At 47.1% G+C, this 18,973-nt stretch overlaps 2 protein-coding genes across 2 annotated transcripts; one reads left to right on the plus strand and one right to left on the minus strand.

The window, feature by feature from the left end:
- Positions 1 to 10,891: 10,891 nt before the first annotated feature.
- Positions 10,892 to 14,207, plus strand: LOC127305491 (transcription factor SPATULA). Its single transcript, XM_051335908.2, has 8 exons — positions 10,892 to 11,343; positions 11,433 to 11,525; positions 11,631 to 11,696; positions 11,792 to 11,857; positions 12,390 to 12,722; positions 12,846 to 12,915; positions 13,150 to 13,291; positions 13,819 to 14,207. Exons 1-8 carry the CDS (start codon positions 11,236 to 11,238, stop codon positions 13,865 to 13,867), a joined length of 927 nt encoding a protein of 308 aa, XP_051191868.1. The 5' UTR covers positions 10,892 to 11,235; the 3' UTR covers positions 13,868 to 14,207.
- Positions 14,208 to 15,314: 1,107 nt separating this feature from the next.
- Positions 15,315 to 17,287, minus strand: LOC127305492 (proliferating cell nuclear antigen). The gene is made up of 4 exons (XM_051335909.1): positions 16,879 to 17,287; positions 16,635 to 16,787; positions 16,461 to 16,558; positions 15,315 to 15,707 (listed from the first exon to the last, which is right to left on the minus strand). The coding sequence occupies exons 1-4, from the start codon at positions 17,195 to 17,197 to the stop codon at positions 15,486 to 15,488; spliced, it is 792 nt and encodes a 263-aa protein (XP_051191869.1). The 5' UTR covers positions 17,198 to 17,287; the 3' UTR covers positions 15,315 to 15,485.
- Positions 17,288 to 18,973: the final 1,686 nt, after the last annotated feature.

Consider the following 18,973-nt stretch of genomic DNA (forward strand, 5'->3'; position numbering starts at 1 on the left):
AGGGAATCCGAAACTGACGGCGCGACTGAACCCGAACCAACCCTACCTTCCCTGTAGGCTGCTTGGATCGATCCGATATGTACTAGCTAGCTAGCCGGAATCGGGTCCTTCCGAGATGCTTCTGCTCGCACCTTCCGTTAGCCGGCGGCGGCCGCGATTGGTGAGCGGCGCAGCCCCCGCACCGATGCCGCTGGTGGTGGTGACCAACTCCATGCCATCCTCCTTCTCCTTCTCCTTCTCCCCTGCCCGCAGCCGCAGTCCCACCACTACACACACAGCCCAAATAGAGCACGCGCACTAATATGGAACGGAATTACTTTAAAAGATTAATTCATTTTTTTTCCTTAAGAGCCTCTTTGATCTGTAAAAATACTAAAAATAAGAAAGGAATAGGAATAGGAAAACATGGCATGTGTAAACCTTTGCTCGTTCCTTGTGCACTTGTTTCCAAATCTTGGTGTATTTTTCTCTCAATCCCCAATACCCTACCCCTACTTACTAGATTGGGGAAGGGGTTTTGTGTGGATTCGGTGACAGGATGTGATCATCCAATACTCTTGACTATTATCCGCACTAATCCTCATAAAAACTCTAGTACCAAGCAAGGCCTACCTAGTGGATTGGGGTGGGGTTTATAGGGATTGGGTGACAATAGGGGATCATCCAATACTCTAGAGTATTATCCGCACTAATCCCCACGAAACTCTAGGACCAAACAGGCCCCGAGGGAGGGCGAATGCACGCTGGATGATCACACTTGGCGGCGAGTGCAGCTCGCATGGATGATCGCCGCGACCAGACCCACAATGATTGTACCCAAGACGGTCTTCCATTCGCAGGATGCCATCGCTCCGAAGAAGTCCTTCCTCGTCTCTGCCACAGCTAGGGAATAGTCGCAACCAGCGTCAACCACCATCTTCTGCCGGATGATGATCATCTCCTCAGCGGCGGTACAGGGCACCATCGATGCTCTTGGTCTTCTCTCCGGCGCCCGACCTGGAACAAATTGTGCTCTGGTGTGTGTGACGAAAACAAAGAGTGTTTGTGTGATGCATGTGCTGCACTGGCGGGCCTAGAAAGGGGGGGCAGCTGCCCCCCCCCCCCCCCCGATATTTTGGTGAAGCTCCGTCACTGGTGTGTTGCGCAAAGGCTGATATACGAGGCATTATATACCTTAGAAAAAAAATATGCATGCCAAGCACACTGATACCTACCGTGGCATGATCGCCACTTTTGTGTTTCCAATTTGTGGGAGGGGTCATATTCTACGCATGGGTGGGCCCAGGTTATGCTGAGTAGGGGCATAGGCCCCCAGTCAATTTTACACATTTACACTTGAGCAGTCTAGTATTATGTATGACTGTATGAAGCCTCCACACTCACCTAGGTCCATTGGCCCCTAGTCCCGCAGATAAGTCCTCTTCGCTAACAAATTGAACGCATTCAAGCCCATATACTCTCAAGTCCTAATTTATGTAGATGACCAAGTAGTATAATAACACATAAACGGCTGTAGTTCCATTTGTACTTCAAGCCCATATACTCAAGTCTTACTTCCGTAGAAAAACATTCAGTGTAATAATATGTGTTAGTATAGATAACTTGGCGGTCTATCCTCTGATACTTTGTTTAAGGTGTTAGACTGATACCCATGTTTGTTTTTTTTGAAGGATAGTACTACACGGCGGCGCCGCACAAATGCTTGATCGTGCGGCGGATTTGTTTGACCCTACCACATGCAAAGATGCAGTGCGCCCGGGGCTAGCATAGTCGTCAAAAGTAAAATCCTGGGTCTCCACCTCACCTTTTCCTACTATTCTCAGTTCAATATCTGCTGCATCTGACAGCCAATGTATCAAAAAACTATTGTACTAGTAGTTTAATGCTACCACTATATTAACCTTTTTTGTACTGGCACTCTCACTGTCTCACACCACTACTATCATTAGCGCTAAAAAGATTGCTTTGCTGAAATCTTACGCGCCTCTCACACAACTTGTAGATTATGAGATTGACAAACCTATATAGTTATTTGACAACAATTAACATTTTATTTGAAAGTAGCTACCAGGTTTTCCGAAAAGCAAATGCTAAGTCACCAGATTATTTAGTAGCTATCAGGTTATTTAGCAACACCTATTACCTCACAAAAATTCAGTGCCTAGCTGCAAAGTTCTAGCACCTAAAATGCCCGATTCCAAGTGCATAGATGCCAGGTACTTGCCAAAATGCCAGGGACTAGTTGTTAGGGGACTCCATTGTCAAATTATAGCACTAAGTTTCCAGAATACTAATGCATAGCTGCCAAATTTCTAATGCATAGCTGCCAAATTCCATTTACTAGTTGAATGCCCGTGCGTTGCTACGGCTTCTATTTTTTCTCGCAACAACACAATAGATATTCTAAAAACTCCTAAGATTATATCCCGTTTGAAGTATATTTTCACAAACAAATAGTTGGCATTGTTTAAATTCTAATTAAGTACTTGCCTAATTATTTTATATTAAAAAATCTACCCATTGATGCTTCTTAGATAGTATCATATAATTTTAAATAATTTCTCCATCGAGTCTGATTTTAAGGTACTTGAGCGTATAAAAAATTTCTTCCTTTGCTCAAAAACATCTTGCAGAATAATACTTGTCATTAGAATGTATAATTCACGTGGAAAAATATAAAAAATTCTTAAAAAGTGCAATGAAGAATATTAATTGTGCATGAACCACTTCTTTGCCATTCCACGAGAGCATAATGTAAAAAAAAGTAAAATAACCGGACACATTTTTTTAGATAAATGGCTCATAATTATCTTTATTATTGAAAACAGATTAAATCATTTGGGTTTATTTTTAGAGATATTCACATTGGACTTTTCTAAAATACCAACATCTACGTTAGCAGAAAAATTTATCAACATCCAAACTGACCACAAATGAAAATATAATGCACATAAAATTCACGTTGTATACTCTTTCCAAAGTAATAATAATATACTTTGATCATAGTATGCAACAGATACATGCATGCGGGAGATATTCACATGTTTGGACTTTTCTAAAATACCAACATCTACGTTAGCAGAAAAATTTATCAACATCCAAACTGACCACAAATGAAAATATAATGCACATAAAATTCACGTTGTATACTCTTTCCAAAGTAATAATAATATACTTTGATCATAGTATGCAACAGATACATGCATGCTCCCGCTCTAGCTATATTTAATAGGACCGATGAACTCGCTAGACTTATCAGACCATCTAGAATTCCCCCCCCCCCCCCCTCCTAGTTCTCACGGCTGAACAGTAGCCTTGAGAGTCTTCTTCTCTCCACCGGCTCCCCTCTCCCTCTCCTCCGGCGGCCTCGCCGGCCGGAGTGACTGGGAGAGGGGAGGCCGGGCCCCCTCTGTACATAGTAGTGTAGATGTAGTTGTTGTTCCCTTTGTGAAGTCTGGCGCTATGCCGATGGAGATCTGGTGGCTAGCACTCGTGGGTGGTGCTCGGTGGCCGGTGGTGGTGAGGTTTCTGCTCGCGGAGCTCCGATGGGCGGAGCCGGAGGTGAGCAGCAGCGTCCCCTCGCCCTCCTTGAAGAATAAGCCCGAAGGTGCTTCAGAGCTGCAAGATCTGGATAGATCTGACCCTGTTCTTGCCACCATGGAGGCGGAAGGAACAAATCGTCCTAAGATCTATCTAGATCTGGCAGGATCTGGAGAGAACGGGGAAGATCGGAGTCCTGCGTCGAGTTCTTCAGCGAAGGAACTTCTTCTTGAAGACGAGGCTCCTGGGAGTGCATCCTCGACGGCGTTTCTGCCATCGACTTTTCAGGCCGAAGGGCGGCCACTCCCTCCTTGGCTGCTGGCGCTGGAAGGCCAGCTCAAGGTCACCAAAAGCCTCCGTCCATGGAGGCTATTCTGCTCCGCCATGATTGACTCCCGCTATGGCGACCCAAGTGGTTATGTCCCCGGTGTCGCCACGGTTGTTCATGGTTGGAAGCTGGAGCGTGTTGGAGATGGAGTTGGACCGGATCACGTTTTCATCTACAGATCTGAGGTCCTTAGTGCATATTTACAGACCTGGTTGTAATTTTCAATCTTTACAGGGTCTTCCTCTTGTACTGTAACTCCACCGCTTTTAATGAATGATCTCTCTCGGCCTTTCTAGGCCGATCCCTGTTCAAAAAAAAAAAGGAGCGGTGATGATTCGACTGTGTCTTCACGCACCTGCTCAAAAAACTTTAGTATGCCTCTCCATACAAACATGTACACGGGTTTCATTGATACACATATTTTTCTAATCCACATTAAGAATATCATGCAAACTGATTGTAACGCTCCATTCGGCTTCACCTTATTTTCAAGAAGCTACGTTATGCCATGTTACTATTAGCACCTCTTTTTTATTGAAAGATGGTAATTGCATGGCATTTTCCACATTTCTAAGACCAGTTCATATTGCGAGTGATAATGGGAAGTAGACATCTTAGTTACTAATTGTGTTTTTCTATGCTTCACAATTCAGTTCATAATAATTCAGCAAAGGCAGTAATTGTATGTATTCTAATCCTGGGAAGTAATGAGCAGATTTGAAAATCAAGTTATTAACAATTTATATTTGAATCAATAAACTGAGAACACAAACGTATTTAAAATAACAAAACTTTGCTCGACATCAGTGATGAATACCATGCACCAAATCAGTATATATATACGTATATATGGAGTCAAGGTTATAATCTAGGAGCAAGCAACAAGATATATCTGAGATAATGTAATATTATTTGCATTTGTTGGGGCGCTCGTTACCAACCGGATGTCTCTTATATGTCATTTCCACTGCTGCCGGCCGGTCACTGTCGCGAACTTCTTCCTTCGCATCCTCATCGGCCCCAAGCTCATCACCTTGCCGGTGCCCTCTCTTTCCCTTCTCTTGCTTGATTTTTTTACATCACGTCTCCCCTTCTTCTCCGTGGTCAATATGAGTCCATGAATTGCTCCCCACATCTTGTAATCATGAACGTTCCACACGCAGACACACGCTGAGATGCTTGTTCAAGAAATAACAAATAGTAGTACTGGCGACCATGATTCAAGACATTTCCATTACCTCGTATTTCTATAGATTCTACGAATCCTACCAGTGCTTTTCATGGAAATCCACTCCATTTTGTTCTTCGTCACGATTGCTGCCATAGCATCTCTTGCTGCCATTACACTGGAATCTATATGTGTCATATCTAAAAGAAAGTAGTCTTCTAGAAAAAACAATTTCAGACTTAAGTAGGATAAGGCTTATGATTCTCTCAGCGAATGTTTTGGCACATGGGAGCATATGTTTCCTTTATTTTCAAATGCACCTTAGACATATTTTAAAATATTAAAAAAGTTGAAAAACAAATTTACACATACATCTTCACGAGTGCTACACGCTCACAAAGTCGTTTCATGAAAAATCGACTTGTCATGTGGCGTGTGTAAAAAAAGACAAAATTCGGAGCTAAAAATAAGTCATTTCACAAGATAATTTTTTCCCTTTTTTTTACTTAGAACATAAAAATTCTCGATTTTCCGCGAAACTTGAGAAACACATATACATTATCAAGATGTACGTGAAGATTTTTTTGTCAATATTTTTTAGCAGTTTGAAATATGTCTTTTTGGTTGAGGGAGCATATGCACCCGGGAACCGTGTTAAGTTTCTGTTATATCAGATCTAATCATCATTTGGCAACGGTCCTACCACTGCAGTGCCACGCTCAGCTCCATGGCTGCAGAAAAAAATGTTTAATTTATTTGAATCTACAATCTAAACAAATGTATATGGAAGCAATAAGTATAATGGCAATACCACTTCTGCTATTTTATCTTTTATTATCACAACTAACCATGGAAGTAATTGGCAAAATTGTCACGGTTGTCACACAAATCAGCACAATAATTTCTTACTCATGGTCCCTAACCTCACATAGCCTATATGTACGGATGTACCATCTCTAGTATATCGTCATTTCTCAATTAAAAGGCATGTATGCCCAATTTTCCCAAGGCATTGCGCCAAACATCATCCACAGACCGGGGCCAGGCAACAAAACTTTGGGAGTCAAGAACTGGTAACTCGGAGACAGATTTTCCTCTTTCTCAGAGAGGTCCAAACAAAACAGACTTTCAGAGAATGAAATTTACCGGAAGAAAGGAAGTTAGAAATAAAACACATATACTGTGTTCTTCGGACTCCTCTTGGTCCTTGGACTTGAAGACCTTGACGATTTTGCTGAGCCGGTACCCAACTGTTACTGTGCACGACGTGGTCCATCGGCATCCATCGTAATGGTATTTTCTTGTAGTGATCCCTATGCCCGTACTCTAGCGTATTTCTTTTCCATGTTGTCCTTGCGACTCGATGCTAGAGGATTTATCTCCATGTCGTTGTTGTCGGTGCCAGTAGTCCTAAATCGACGCCGCGAGCACGGATCCGAGGGGATTGGTGTATGCACTATCGCGGAGGAGTGGGAGAAGTCATGGAGGCAGGGAGGTGTGCCGGATTCTATGGTAGACTACCATTGGTAGTCATGGCGGAGGAGAGCTGGTCGGCGCTGCTCCGCCTAATCCCTGTGCGGGGTCATCTGTTTAATGAGATAAATTAGGAGATGGGTTGGTGCATGGGCAAAATAAAATGAGAGTTTTGTCCCCAGTGTCGTGGAGCAGATGGTCATCCGGGGTCATCTGCTCAATGAGAGAAATTAGGAGATGGGTTGGTGCGCCGCAATATCGTGGAGCAGATGGCGATCCGCGCATGCAGGAATGGTTTTGGTAACTAAAGATTTGATATGATGTAGTCCTTGATTTTTCTTTTTGGTAAGTGATATTTACTTTTTTAACATGCAAGTGATCTTTACTTGATTTGACTTGATTGCAAGATTAGTGCTAAATAGGGATATTTGACTTGATTGCACAATTAGTGGGAAAAAGGGAGATTTGACTTGATTTCAACTTTAGTGATCGGACGGTGGTTTGTGTTAGTGGGTAATTAGATGCTCTGGATGATCCAAATCTCCTTCACCAAACGTGTTGTACAACCTACGACCAACTCCAATATAATAGTATAGATCGTTGCTAATTTCGTTGATAAATGCTAGCAGATGGTTCCCAAATTAACAGTGCACAGCTGCCAAAATCCTAATTCGTAACTGTCAGATTCCTAATGCAGAAATTGGAGGACTAGCCCTCACTGCCTGGCAGCTTCCACCTCGCTTGACGGAGGCGGCCTGGTGAAGCTTTTGCTGCGACGCGCCTCCTCCTCCCTTGTCGCCGGCAGCATGGTCGAGGTCTCGCTGGGCCGCACCTCCTCCTCCTCCCTTGCCGTCCGCAACCTGGTGAAGCCCTCGCTGCACCAAGCCTCTTCCTCGCTTGGCGGCGGCGGTGGAGCCCTCCTTGTGCCTCGCCTCTACTTGCTCGCCGGCTCCGGCATGAGGACGGCGACCTGGCGGAGCTGTCCATGTGTCGCGCCTCCGCCTCCTCCTTGCTCGACGGCGACCGCTCGAGGACAGCGACCTAGCGAGCTGGTCGTCGGCCGCGCCTCCTCCTCTTCCCTCACCGTCGGCGACGGCTTGAGGACGGCGACCCAGCGACCTGACCGTCCGCCGCGTCTCCTCCTCCTCCCTCTCCGTCGTCGGCGGCTTGAGGACGGCGACCTAGCGGAGCCGTCCGTGCGCCTCCTCCACCTCCACACCATCGGCGGCCTGGTGGAGCCGTCGCTCCGTCGCACCTCCTCCTTTCTCGCCGGCGGCGGCTCGAGGACGGCGAACGGGCAGAGCCATCCATGTGCCCCGACTCCTCCTCGCTTGGCAGCGGCGCGTGTCGATCTCCCCGCTTGCGGACGCGGCGCAGCTCACCCCGGGAGAGAGATGGGGATTTTGTGGTGGGGAGCAACTCGGATAAACATGAGGTGTAGCGGGTGGTCATGGGGTTAAGCGACGTGCGATTCCCCCTATAGGGCCTGATACCGTTTCGCTAATCTTGAGACACCGCCGCACTTCCAGCCAAACCGTGCGGCGCCTTTATATAGATTTTCCCAATAATGAAATGTACTTGGGATTACTTTGCCAGAGGGGTTCACTTTAGTGTATGAAAGTACAGTATGGATAAATCGGCACATTTATCTTGGTATGGGTTCATTTTTTCCACGCTTGAATACATTAGAGCAAAATCGCTTGGATTGAGCGCATGCGCAGAGTACGTGAGGGAGATAGTGCTCATCTATTTGCCCAAACATGTATTGTTTGTATATATGACAATCCCATGAGATTTTGCAAATCTATTTGACCCCGCTTGGTGCTCTCCGAAAGAAGAGAGTGGTTTTGCTACCCACATAGGTAGCTGTGCTATAAGCGTGGAGATTCTGTCGTGTGCGCCTACACTAATCCAAGTAGTAATAATTAGCTAATCCCGCGCCCATGCCCAGGACCATTCCCTCATGCCCATGAGCCAGGACCCACCCCGCCTTCTCCCCGCGTCCTGCTCATGAGTTGGAGCTCGTCAGGGCTTCGCCTCGTCCGCCGCTTCACGAGCAGCCGCCGCTGCCGCAGGTGACCGTGGAACTCTTCAGGCCTCGCGCTCGTCCAACCCACCGAAGCTGAACGACCAGATCTTGTCTCCTACCTCCGCCTCCACCGCTAGCGGGGCGCCGCACGTCGTCGCTGGCCGCTAAACGTATCAGTATTGCGGTGATAAGTTAGGCGTCACGCACCCGGGAGTGACGGATGGGCCGTCGTTGTAGAAGGCGGATGACGACGGAGAGAAGACTCCCGGAACGTACACTGGCACGTTCGTACTATATGGGCTCGCGTTGGTGGCGGCGAGACACTCGGCCATTAAGTGCTGGTGTTGGCGCGCCGCCAGAGCCTTCTTCTCCTGCTCCGCCGCCCTCCGTTGATATCTTCCGGCGCAGACAGTCTTGATGCCACTGATCATCGGTCCATCCTTCCGTCTTCTTCTTCAGGGCCGGCGCTTTCGCCCCTTTCATCGCATTGCCCGGTGGCTTCTTGGCCGCTTTCTTGGCCATCTTCTTGGGGCTACCGGCGGCGTCATGGAATGGGGAGAGGGTAGCGGCGGCGGGTGGACAGCGGGAAGGAGAAACAAATCGGCGGGGAAAGGAGAAATGAATCGGCGGCGGGATATGTGTTGGGAGGCCAGAAAGGAGGTGACGTCATCTATGGCGCCGGTGAAAAAGGAGGTGACGTCACCGGCGCGCGTCAAGAAGGAGGCGGCGTCTCCACCGCCGAGCAGAGGGCGCAGCAGCGGCGCCCTCGTCATGCGCGACCAACCCTCCTCCCTGCAGCGCGGGCGGAAGAGAAAGTCGGCGAAGAAGGAGGACGCCGCGGCCGCCATCAACGACGCCGCGAACAAGCTCGCCGAGGAGGAGGCGAAGCGCGCGGAGGATGCCGCCGTGGCGGAGGCGATCGCCAGGTCGCTCAAGGACCTGGTGCCCGCCGACAACGCCCTCCCCGAGGACGCCGCGCTGGAGTGGTCGAGGCGCGACTGGGAGCGCGAGGAGGCGGAGCAGCAGCGGCGGCCGCCGGATCTCGCCGCCGCGCGTCAACTCGCCGCCCGCGCCGCCGCTCCAACCGCCACCGACGACGCCGCTCGTTACCGCCGCCTGCGACACCTCCATCCGGCGTCGCCATCCCGTCGCCGACCTCGAAGCCTCCGACGACGAATGGTACAAGCCATCGCCGTCCCGCGTCGCACCCGGCCGTCGGTGGGAGACGCCGGCCAGGCGGCAGAAGCCGCGCCGCCGCAGTTCGACGACGACGGCGGCGGCGACTACACGGTGTTCTACCGCCATTTCGGCATGTAAAGCGCCGTGTTTTAAAATTTAGAGTTCTATTCCCCTAGCCGAATTTGAAATATAGTCGAATTCGGCCTCTATGTATGAACTTCGCCCTCTATATAGTAAATACCATTAAAGTTAGTCTAAATTCAGTCGTTTTTGCCGAATTTCGTCAAGTTTTTGCCGTATTTCGTCAAGTTTACGTTTTCGAAAATTAAATCAACGGCTAGGCCTGGGATCGCGGCTGGAAAACTGGCTCTCCGCGCACGTTAAATTTTCCTTCAATCTGAACCACAATATCGTCGGTTTTGGACGAGTGGAGATGCTCTCAGCGGAAAGGTTGAAAACACGCGTGTATACCGGCGAGTCACATCATTGTCACGCAAGGTACCGTGGAGTGAGACGGAGCTCGCTGACGACACCACAGTATCCCCTACGAGCATGGCTAATAGAACCGTCGACTGCCGGCTATAGAGCTACTCCATGTCACCAAAAAGCTAACTTACAGCCTACTCATATAATAGATCAGCTATACGGTGGCTGTTAGCTTGCTTCAGGAAATAATTGAATATTGGTCTTGCATGTGCTCGTACAAGCGTGATTGGAGGGATGGGCTACATCCAGCTGCATGTCCTCGTACTGCGTGCTGCAGCCCGGCGATCCACTCTCTCTCCGTGCTTCTCTCTCTGCCACATAGGATTTCAATGAGGTGGCAAGTGCTATAGCCAGCTGAGTCAGCCTTATTATACTTGCTCTACCAGCGCAGACATGCACCGCACGCACGCGCTTGAGCTAGGTAGCTGCTCCTCTCGTGAAACTCTGCACTGCTACACACGGCTACACCGGCACCGCAGCGCGAGTGGCGAGTGGTCACAGGTTCAACTGTTGCGCGTTGAAAGCCGAGCGGAAGCGAGCCCAACACGCCACGCCATTGATGGCCGGCGTAAATGCGGCGTACGCCGACGCAGCAGCAGCCGACCCCCGCAAACCACCATCCACGCGACGCAATCAATGCCGAGCCGAGAACAGACGAGACGACGACGGGACGATGCGGCGCCCGCCATGTCCTCTCGCTCTCGGCGTCTCTCGAGGACGAGCAGATCAAAAGGCTGCTGCCCGGCAGCGGCGACCGCGCGAAAAGACCTCACAAAGCTCTGCCGCTGCCGCTGCTTTCCCGGCCGGAGTCCCAAGGAAAAGCCAAAACGACACGCGCGCGCGCGCGCCGAGAGGGAGAGAGAGATGCCGAGCTCGTGCGCGCAGCAGGAGCAGGGCATGGGCTCCTGAGCTGTGAGCTGTGAGCTGCGCCAGCGACAACCGGATCTTCAGCTCTCTTTATATCTCTCTACTTCTTTTGCACCTGCTGGGTAGCGGCGAAGCGGCGATCTTGCTCTCCTCTGGTGAGCTTCCATGATGGACGGCCGCGTCGATCAGGACCACCTGGAGGAGTTCATCATGCGCCACCAGCACCAGGGAATGGGGATGCTGGGCTTCCCCGTCGCCCGCAGCGACAGCGAGGTCAGTGTCTCGGTGGGCCGTCGCCGGAGTCCGATCGACTTTGTCTTCGCTTTCGTGGTACCCAATGTTTGTCCATTTGGGATTCGCAGGAGGCGCCGGGGTCGTCGGAGTCGGAGCCGGCGGCGGCGAGGCCGCGCGGCAAGAGGGCCCGCGCAGCCGAGGTGCACAACCTCTCCGAGAAGGTAATCAACCACGCGGCTGTCCTGTCCATCTCGCGCAGACCATCCATTGCTTCAGACCCTTTATCTTTTCCGGTCGATGTTGATTTAGTTGGGCGTGCTGTGCAGAGGAGGCGGTGCAAGATCAACGAGAAGATGAAGGCGCTGCAGAGCCTGGTGCCCAACTCCAGCAAGGTCCGTCACAGTCACACTTTGATTCTCGCTCACATTTTTCCTCCGATTGCTGGAACCTGACCGAGGTGCTGCTTTTCTTGGTGGGCGGTTTGCAGACGGACAAAGCCTCCATGCTTGACGACGCGATCGAGTACCTCAAGCACCTTCAGCTCCAAGTGCAGGTCAGCAACATGGATGCTGCATTGCTACTGCTGCTAGTCTGAATGTCTTATACCCACTGAAATAACCCATATGTGCTCCCATTGAAAAATAATACTATGTGCTGGAGTAATATTGAATGGAAAATATAAATGTAGTTGCCTTGGTTGAGTGCCATTTAATCAGGCATCAGTAGGTTGAGCAATGAATAATGTACTCGGCATTTTGCTCCAAGTACACTACAGGTCAAGCAAAATGTTGCTACTCCTAGTCTGAATTTCTGGCACTTATTGAATTGATGAATACAGTTGTCGGTGTTTAATGCCCTTAATTTGTAGCCTTTTGCATCAGTAGGCTAAACAATGAATTGTGTGCTACACATTTTGGTGCCCTTCAATATATGAAAACGAAATACTTGTTGCAGTTTGTTTTAATTATACACTAGTTCAGGAGTTACATTAGCCCGTCATTGACGCATTTCAATCGTGTTTGATTATTATTATGATTCCGTGCATTTCGATTTGTGTTTTGATTGCTCTATGATTATGTTTCCAGATGTTGTCCATGAGGAATGGTCTGTATCGGCCCCCAGTGAACCTGCCAGGACAAGCACCTGAGCCTCTGCCAACATTGCAAATGTGTACTGCAGCGATTAACCAGAACAATGCTGAAGCATCGAACGCAGCAGCTGACATGCTGCCTATGACTCAAATTTTTGGAGGAATCTCAGGAACTCGACATTCGTTCGATCCTTTGAATCAGGACCGGCGACATCAGGAACCTCTTGTCTTACCAAGCATTCCTTGCACCACCACTCCAGAGCCTCGGTTCCTTCTCGGGTCATCACAGCCCCACCTTCAATCCCTTCAGCTAACTGTATCTGCCGAGGTAATTGTTTTGCCAAGTGTAGAGCATAAGCTTCACATGGATCCCCTTTGTCTGCAAATACAGAGCTGAAAATCATCAGTACCGTACACAGTTTTTCACTTGTTTTCTCCTTATCCACAACAGATGATCCTTCAAGACGAGGAAATGTTAAAGCATCACCAGAGTTCAACCCAAGAGATCACCTCCATTCCAGGTTAAAGATTATAACACATTTCAAATAACAATTGCCCCCCTCCTTTCACTAATATAAGACGTTATAGGAAGCTGATTTAGTTTGCCAAATCGTCTTATATTAGTGTACAGAGGGTGTAGTTAGCACTTAAAATGCCATATCAGTTAACCTCTATCATCTTTGGCATTCTGGTGAATTGGTGAACATAGTTATTTATATTCTTGCTGACTTTTGTCTTTGTTTCTTCATTAATAGGGCACGAGATGAAGCCTGTTAGACAACAAACACCCCAAGTAGGCACTGCTCATTTCAACACATGTTCGATCTGGAGAAGACAACCCCAAGACATGATGCCAAATAATACACAAAGCGGCATGTTTATGCCGCAACTGCATAGGTAATTTCTCTTCCTGACATGAATGCATTTACGGCGGAGGGGGAGTGGTTTCTATGTTAGTCATGTTGCCTGTTTGACTATTAGCATTTTGTTTTCAACGAAGTTAGCAGTTGAAGGCTCGAAGTATGATCCAGTACCTGCTTGGTGTAACTTGTACTTCAGTACCAACTAGTACCGAGTTTTTATGGCTCAAACTGGATTTTAACATATTCTGATAAATTCATTTAAATGTCCCGTTTGAAAATCCTAAAAGATTAGGTTGGAGGTCATGAGTTTGATCTACTAGTAGCCTTTATTTTGGATTATGTCGGCTGCCTGTAAACTAATTATGTGGAGTCAATTAAGCTAGTGCATCTTAGGCTTGCTGCTTTCATCAACAGTTTACTACTCTACTTCAGTTTTGAAGTTGCACAAATACAACATCCTTCCTCTCAGGTCAACTTAGCAGTGTCATTCTACAAGACTTTGTATGCCTTCGGTTGTTAGAATTGATTAAGATTGACAGTTTTGTTCACAATCCTAAACAGATTTCAGAGCGGTGACACTGACCCTGGTCTGAGGGCAGGATCAAAGTAACTCCAAAATCAAAATTGACAACTGATCTGGGATTTTTGGAAGATTTGTCCATTGGAGTGCTTCATTCTGGCAGCAGGCCATGAGACTAGGAAACTGAAGTAACGGTCATGGTGCATCCACCAGTAGCAATTAAATCAGCCAGATTAAACTCTTGTTATGTAATATCAAGAAATGTTGATCATGTGAATGTAAATATTAAACAGTAATATTATTGCAGGGGTCAGTGGGAACTAAGAGTAGACCACAAGTTCCGGCAATTACCTCAAACTAGCTAGTAGTTGTAGAATGTTTGTATTGTGAGTAACTAATCTATGGAAACTTGGAGGTCTATTGATGGTTAGTGTTGTGGCAATGAGGCTATCATGCTTTCATAGTTGGTTCTTTCAGAACAGACTCATGGCCAAGATGATTATCAGTTCCAAACTTCGAAGGATAAACACCACCAGACATTAATCTGTTGAAAAAATATGGCCCCAGGTACAGCTGAAAAGTTAATGGAGACCAAAACGATATCAGATGTACTGCTACTTCCTCCAAATTAAGTTAGATCACCTGTGCTAAATATTATGGTGACTTGCTTGTCCTCAATTTCTGTCACTGAAGAATACTGAACAACATTAATCGCTGTCAATATTATGCCATATTTTTTCAAGCTTCGAAGATTTCTGTCAATATTAGAGTTTGGAACAGATTTCTGTCACTGAAGAATACTGAACAACATTAATCGCTGTCAATATTACCACTAGACAGGTAAAAGCAATAACATTGACAAGCACAATTTACCAATCTAACATTAATCGCTGGAAATCCATAGGTTCAATAACAGTCAAAGATACAAGAATTGACAGCTCTCAGGACAGGTGGCAGTATCAAAGTAACTTCACAATCAAAATTGACAGCTGAGCCCGAATTTCTGAAAAATTTGCCCATTTGGGGTGTTCCATATTAACATAGCAGGCCGTGGCACTACAAAAATAAAGTAATGCTTGCCATCAGAGGCAGTGAGGCACCTTATCTAATGTACCAGTCAAATTGCACTCTTGCGAATACAAATACAGTAGTTGTATTAACCCAGGGCCAAGATATAATTGACAGGGTGTGCAATGATAATGAAGAGATTGAGAATTTCTTAAGTTAAGCAAAAATAACTAAAATTAAACTCTAAAACTGAATTACGTTCTTGGCTTTCAGAAGGCCTCTTCAAACATATATGGCACATTCAGAGGCTCACCAGTTTTAGAAAGACGGACCCAGAATTAAAGATTATAAATTAACTGACACTAAACTGCTAAAAGGATGGATTGCTGGTTCTATGGAAGTGCAGAACAAGCAAAATTTACTGGAAATAATGGCTACATTCATGTCCTGGAGACTGGAGTGCACCCTCAGTTTGTGTCATGAATAATACTATTCTAACAGATAACAGAAGTAACATGGACAAGCACAATTCATCACTAATCTAACATTAAACCCTGGTAATCCAGCAACGACGAACAGTCACAGATACAGAAATGCTAAAGCTAGCATAACATCATTTTTGCTTACAGACAAGCGCTAAGCAAACTGGTCAAAAGACCTTGAAAAGTAATGCAACATAAGCACATCCTTGGTGCTGCAATCATGCCTTCATTTCCTCGTCCTCTTCAATCTTTGGTGCTAGATAGAACCTAATGTAGCCCATCTCACCAATCTTGTACTCAACCACCACTGGTAGCTCAGATGAGAGGCTGATGGTGACCTGGTCCGACAGTGGGCTTGCCTTGGTGAAGGAGTTCATGTACCTCAGAGCAAAGGTAAGTGACACTGGCTCCTGCATCTCTATAATGGTAGATTCCTCTGGCTGCAATGACAGGCAAATGATTAGTTATCGCTGGTACATGCCACTAAAATGGTGCTGGCACTTGAATTTAACATCATAAACAGATGGTCCCAGAGATAAGAGATTATAATACTGTAGTAAAAATATCAAATGACAGGAATTGCAAATCTTATACTACCATAATAATTGTCAAACTTACTACACATTTGAACTAAAACCCCTGCACTTTTGAATCTGAAGGAGCATTGTATATCATTTCAGGTTGCAAGGCTACCAAGCTCGGAGTACCAAAGAGCACAGCATTCAAATTAGTTTGCAATGCTGAAATAAATATCATATTAGAATGGTCGTAGTTCAGTTCCCTAACCAAAGATGTTGTCGAACTACAGTTTCAGTGGACAGAGATACGTAACATTTCATAAACATAAACCTATTTAACAGTCCAAACAGACTGAAACCTTCGCAAAGTGAATTACAACAGCAACAAACAGGTTACCCCAGTGCTATCTAGAAATGTGAAATATAAAGCTGTAAAACTATCAGTATCCAATATATCCGAAAAAAGTGTAATCGATCTGATAGATAATGGAGTAACTATCCATACTGCTACGATTAAGGTGTTGAGAACCATACTAGCACCCCTGCACTAGTAACTGGTTCTTCAGGAATCTCTTTACCCAATATATCCCAAAGATTAGAATTTAAATGCCTCTCGCAGAAAACCAGGTTGAGATTAACTAGACTCGCACTCTCGCAGAACCATCAGAATATTACCTTGTCAACAGTCTTGTTCTGCCTGCAGACGATGTTGGCAGTCCCAATGTCCCCAGCAGTGGAGAACTTGACACCCTCCTTGGTGACAGAGATGATAACTGCAATTGCAAAGTAACAGCCGTCAGAAATGACAAATTGCATCAGAGCACTAAGAAATAAGAAGATTGGACATACCAGTGTCTCCGATGCTGCTGAGGTCCTTGCAGATCCGGGAGAACTCGGAGGAGGGCATGCGGACGATGGCCTGGTACTCGGAGTCGGGGATCCCCAGGTGCTCGCTGTCGATGTCCATGAGCTTCATCTCGAAGTCGGCGATCTTGTCCTGGTCTGCCATCACACAGTCAGTCAGTCAGTCCCCATCGCGCTTCAGATCGGGAGAGCAACGAGAAGGGGGTGAAGAAACAGATCGGGTGTTTACTGGGGGACTCGAACATGAATGTAACGGTGTCTGATCCGTCGTCGGCCTTGATGGTGATGATGTCGTCGTTGCCGGCGCATCGGAGCATCTTGGCCATGTTGGTGAGGTTCATGCCCATGGAGAGGTTGCGGTCGCAGCGGTAGTGCTCGAAGCCCTCGGAGCGTAGGAGCAGCGCGACGAGCGCGACGTGGGAGGAGTCCATGGCCTGCAGCGAGAAGCCGGTGCCGGAGCAGTCGAAGTTGGCGTCGTTGACCAGGTCCTTGATCGCCTCCAGCACCTTCTTCAGCAGGCTCCCCTGCACCAGCCGGAGTTCCAGCATCTTCGCGGCGGCGGCGGCGGCGGTGAGCGGCGGCTGGGAGATGGAGGGGAGATGAAGATGGAGGGAAACCCTAGGATTTGGGGGATTGGGAGGGTGGAGGAGATGGGGGATTAATAGGGGACGATTTTGGGGGACGCGGAGCGGGGAAATATTTTCGCGCTCCCTTGCGATGGAAGATTCGCCTGGTGGGTGGGCCCGGTGGAGGGTTCGGGCCCACCTGTCGGTGGGAGGAATGGTGTCCGCTGGGTTTGGGGAAATGGCGGGCTGTTGTGGGAACCGGGCGGGAGATGGGAATTCGCTTTCCCGCCATCTGGGCGCGTGTCTTCTCTTCCCTCCACTGACGATTTTAGCTTTTCTGTAGTTACGCGCCATGAGTTCGAAATTTCGGAGCACGATGGATGGATTGGATCAAAGTGCAACGAAACAGAAAAATTATACTCCGTACTTGGTCCGTTCTACAAAGGCTGTCTCAACTTTATCGAGGGAGTATAAATATTTTCAACAAAGTGAAGTTCTTGTAGCCTCAAAAACCCAAGTGCTCCCTATGTCCTATAAATTTTATCTGAAATTTTTCAAAATTTGAATGTACCTAGATGTTATTTAATGTCTACGTACATCTAAATTTTAACAAACCTCAGATAATCTTTATAAGGACAGAGGAAGGATACTACAGACATTATCTTCACTGTTTCTACCAAAAGAAGACATTATTTGCACTTGTGCATCCTGGCCGTACGGCTTCGGGGGGAAAGTCTCAACGCGATTCAAAAACAAATAAAACTAGACCTATTGATGCAGCCCGATCTTCGGTCTCCACTGCATCATGTGTGTCAATGCCGACACGTCATGCAAAGGTGAATCTTCTCTCTCATGAATGGTATGCTACTTCATCCTCCGTCATATTGCCATGATAGGAATACATCGCCAAGTACGAAGGAAGTGGATGACGCCATGGATTCTCGAGGACTCAAGGCGGAGGTCATGGAAGCATGGAAGAAGCTCCAGGCGCAGCTACACCGGAGTGAAGCACTGGCCACAAGTTAATTAGGGCCAAGGCCCATGTACCTCCTTCTATGTCTAAACTATCCCTCCTTAGTGGCTCCCTATATATAGGCTCACACCTCCCCCTTTCATTAGTGAGACTAGAGTTGATGAATTAGAATTAGGCTCATGCCTCTACCATCCGTTTGGGATTAGGGAAGCCCCCTCTTTAGATTATCAAATCTATTGTATCAAGGCACTTATCATATGATCGATCTTTCATACTTGTGATTCTACCTCGGTCTCTCACTCGTGTGACTCTATCGATTGTATTCCGGTCTTTCTCTCGGGGATTCAACCTTGTGTATTTCCCTCGAGAGATTCTATCGGGATAGTGGTTCGGGCTATTGAGAATAAACCGGAATTGTATCGGGTTGGTGTGCGTTTGTGTGTGTTCATCGTGTTCTTCGCCGTGTTCTTCGTGTTCTTCCTCTCCCCCACCTTTGTCTCGATCAATTCGTGAGATCTGGCAACCCACGTGGCCTTAGGCCCCATCACCTATATTATGCTTTATCTGAACCATCCATACATCCGATCTCACATCTGGATTAACAGCTTTAGTTAAGCGATTTACAATCCAGTGTTAAATATAAAGCGGACTAAAAGCAAATCTAACATACCCTTTATATCAACCCAATCTATAAAAGTCAGCCCAATATAAGGATTTCGATGTTATTTGGGGAAGACTAAACCATGTATACACGGTTTGGCCCGTATGTTTTTTATAGGGCACCA

The sequence above is a fragment of the Lolium perenne genome, chromosome 6, assembly GCF_019359855.2.
Source record: "Lolium perenne isolate Kyuss_39 chromosome 6, Kyuss_2.0, whole genome shotgun sequence".
NCBI classification, from domain to species: Eukaryota; Viridiplantae; Streptophyta; class Magnoliopsida; order Poales; family Poaceae; genus Lolium; species Lolium perenne.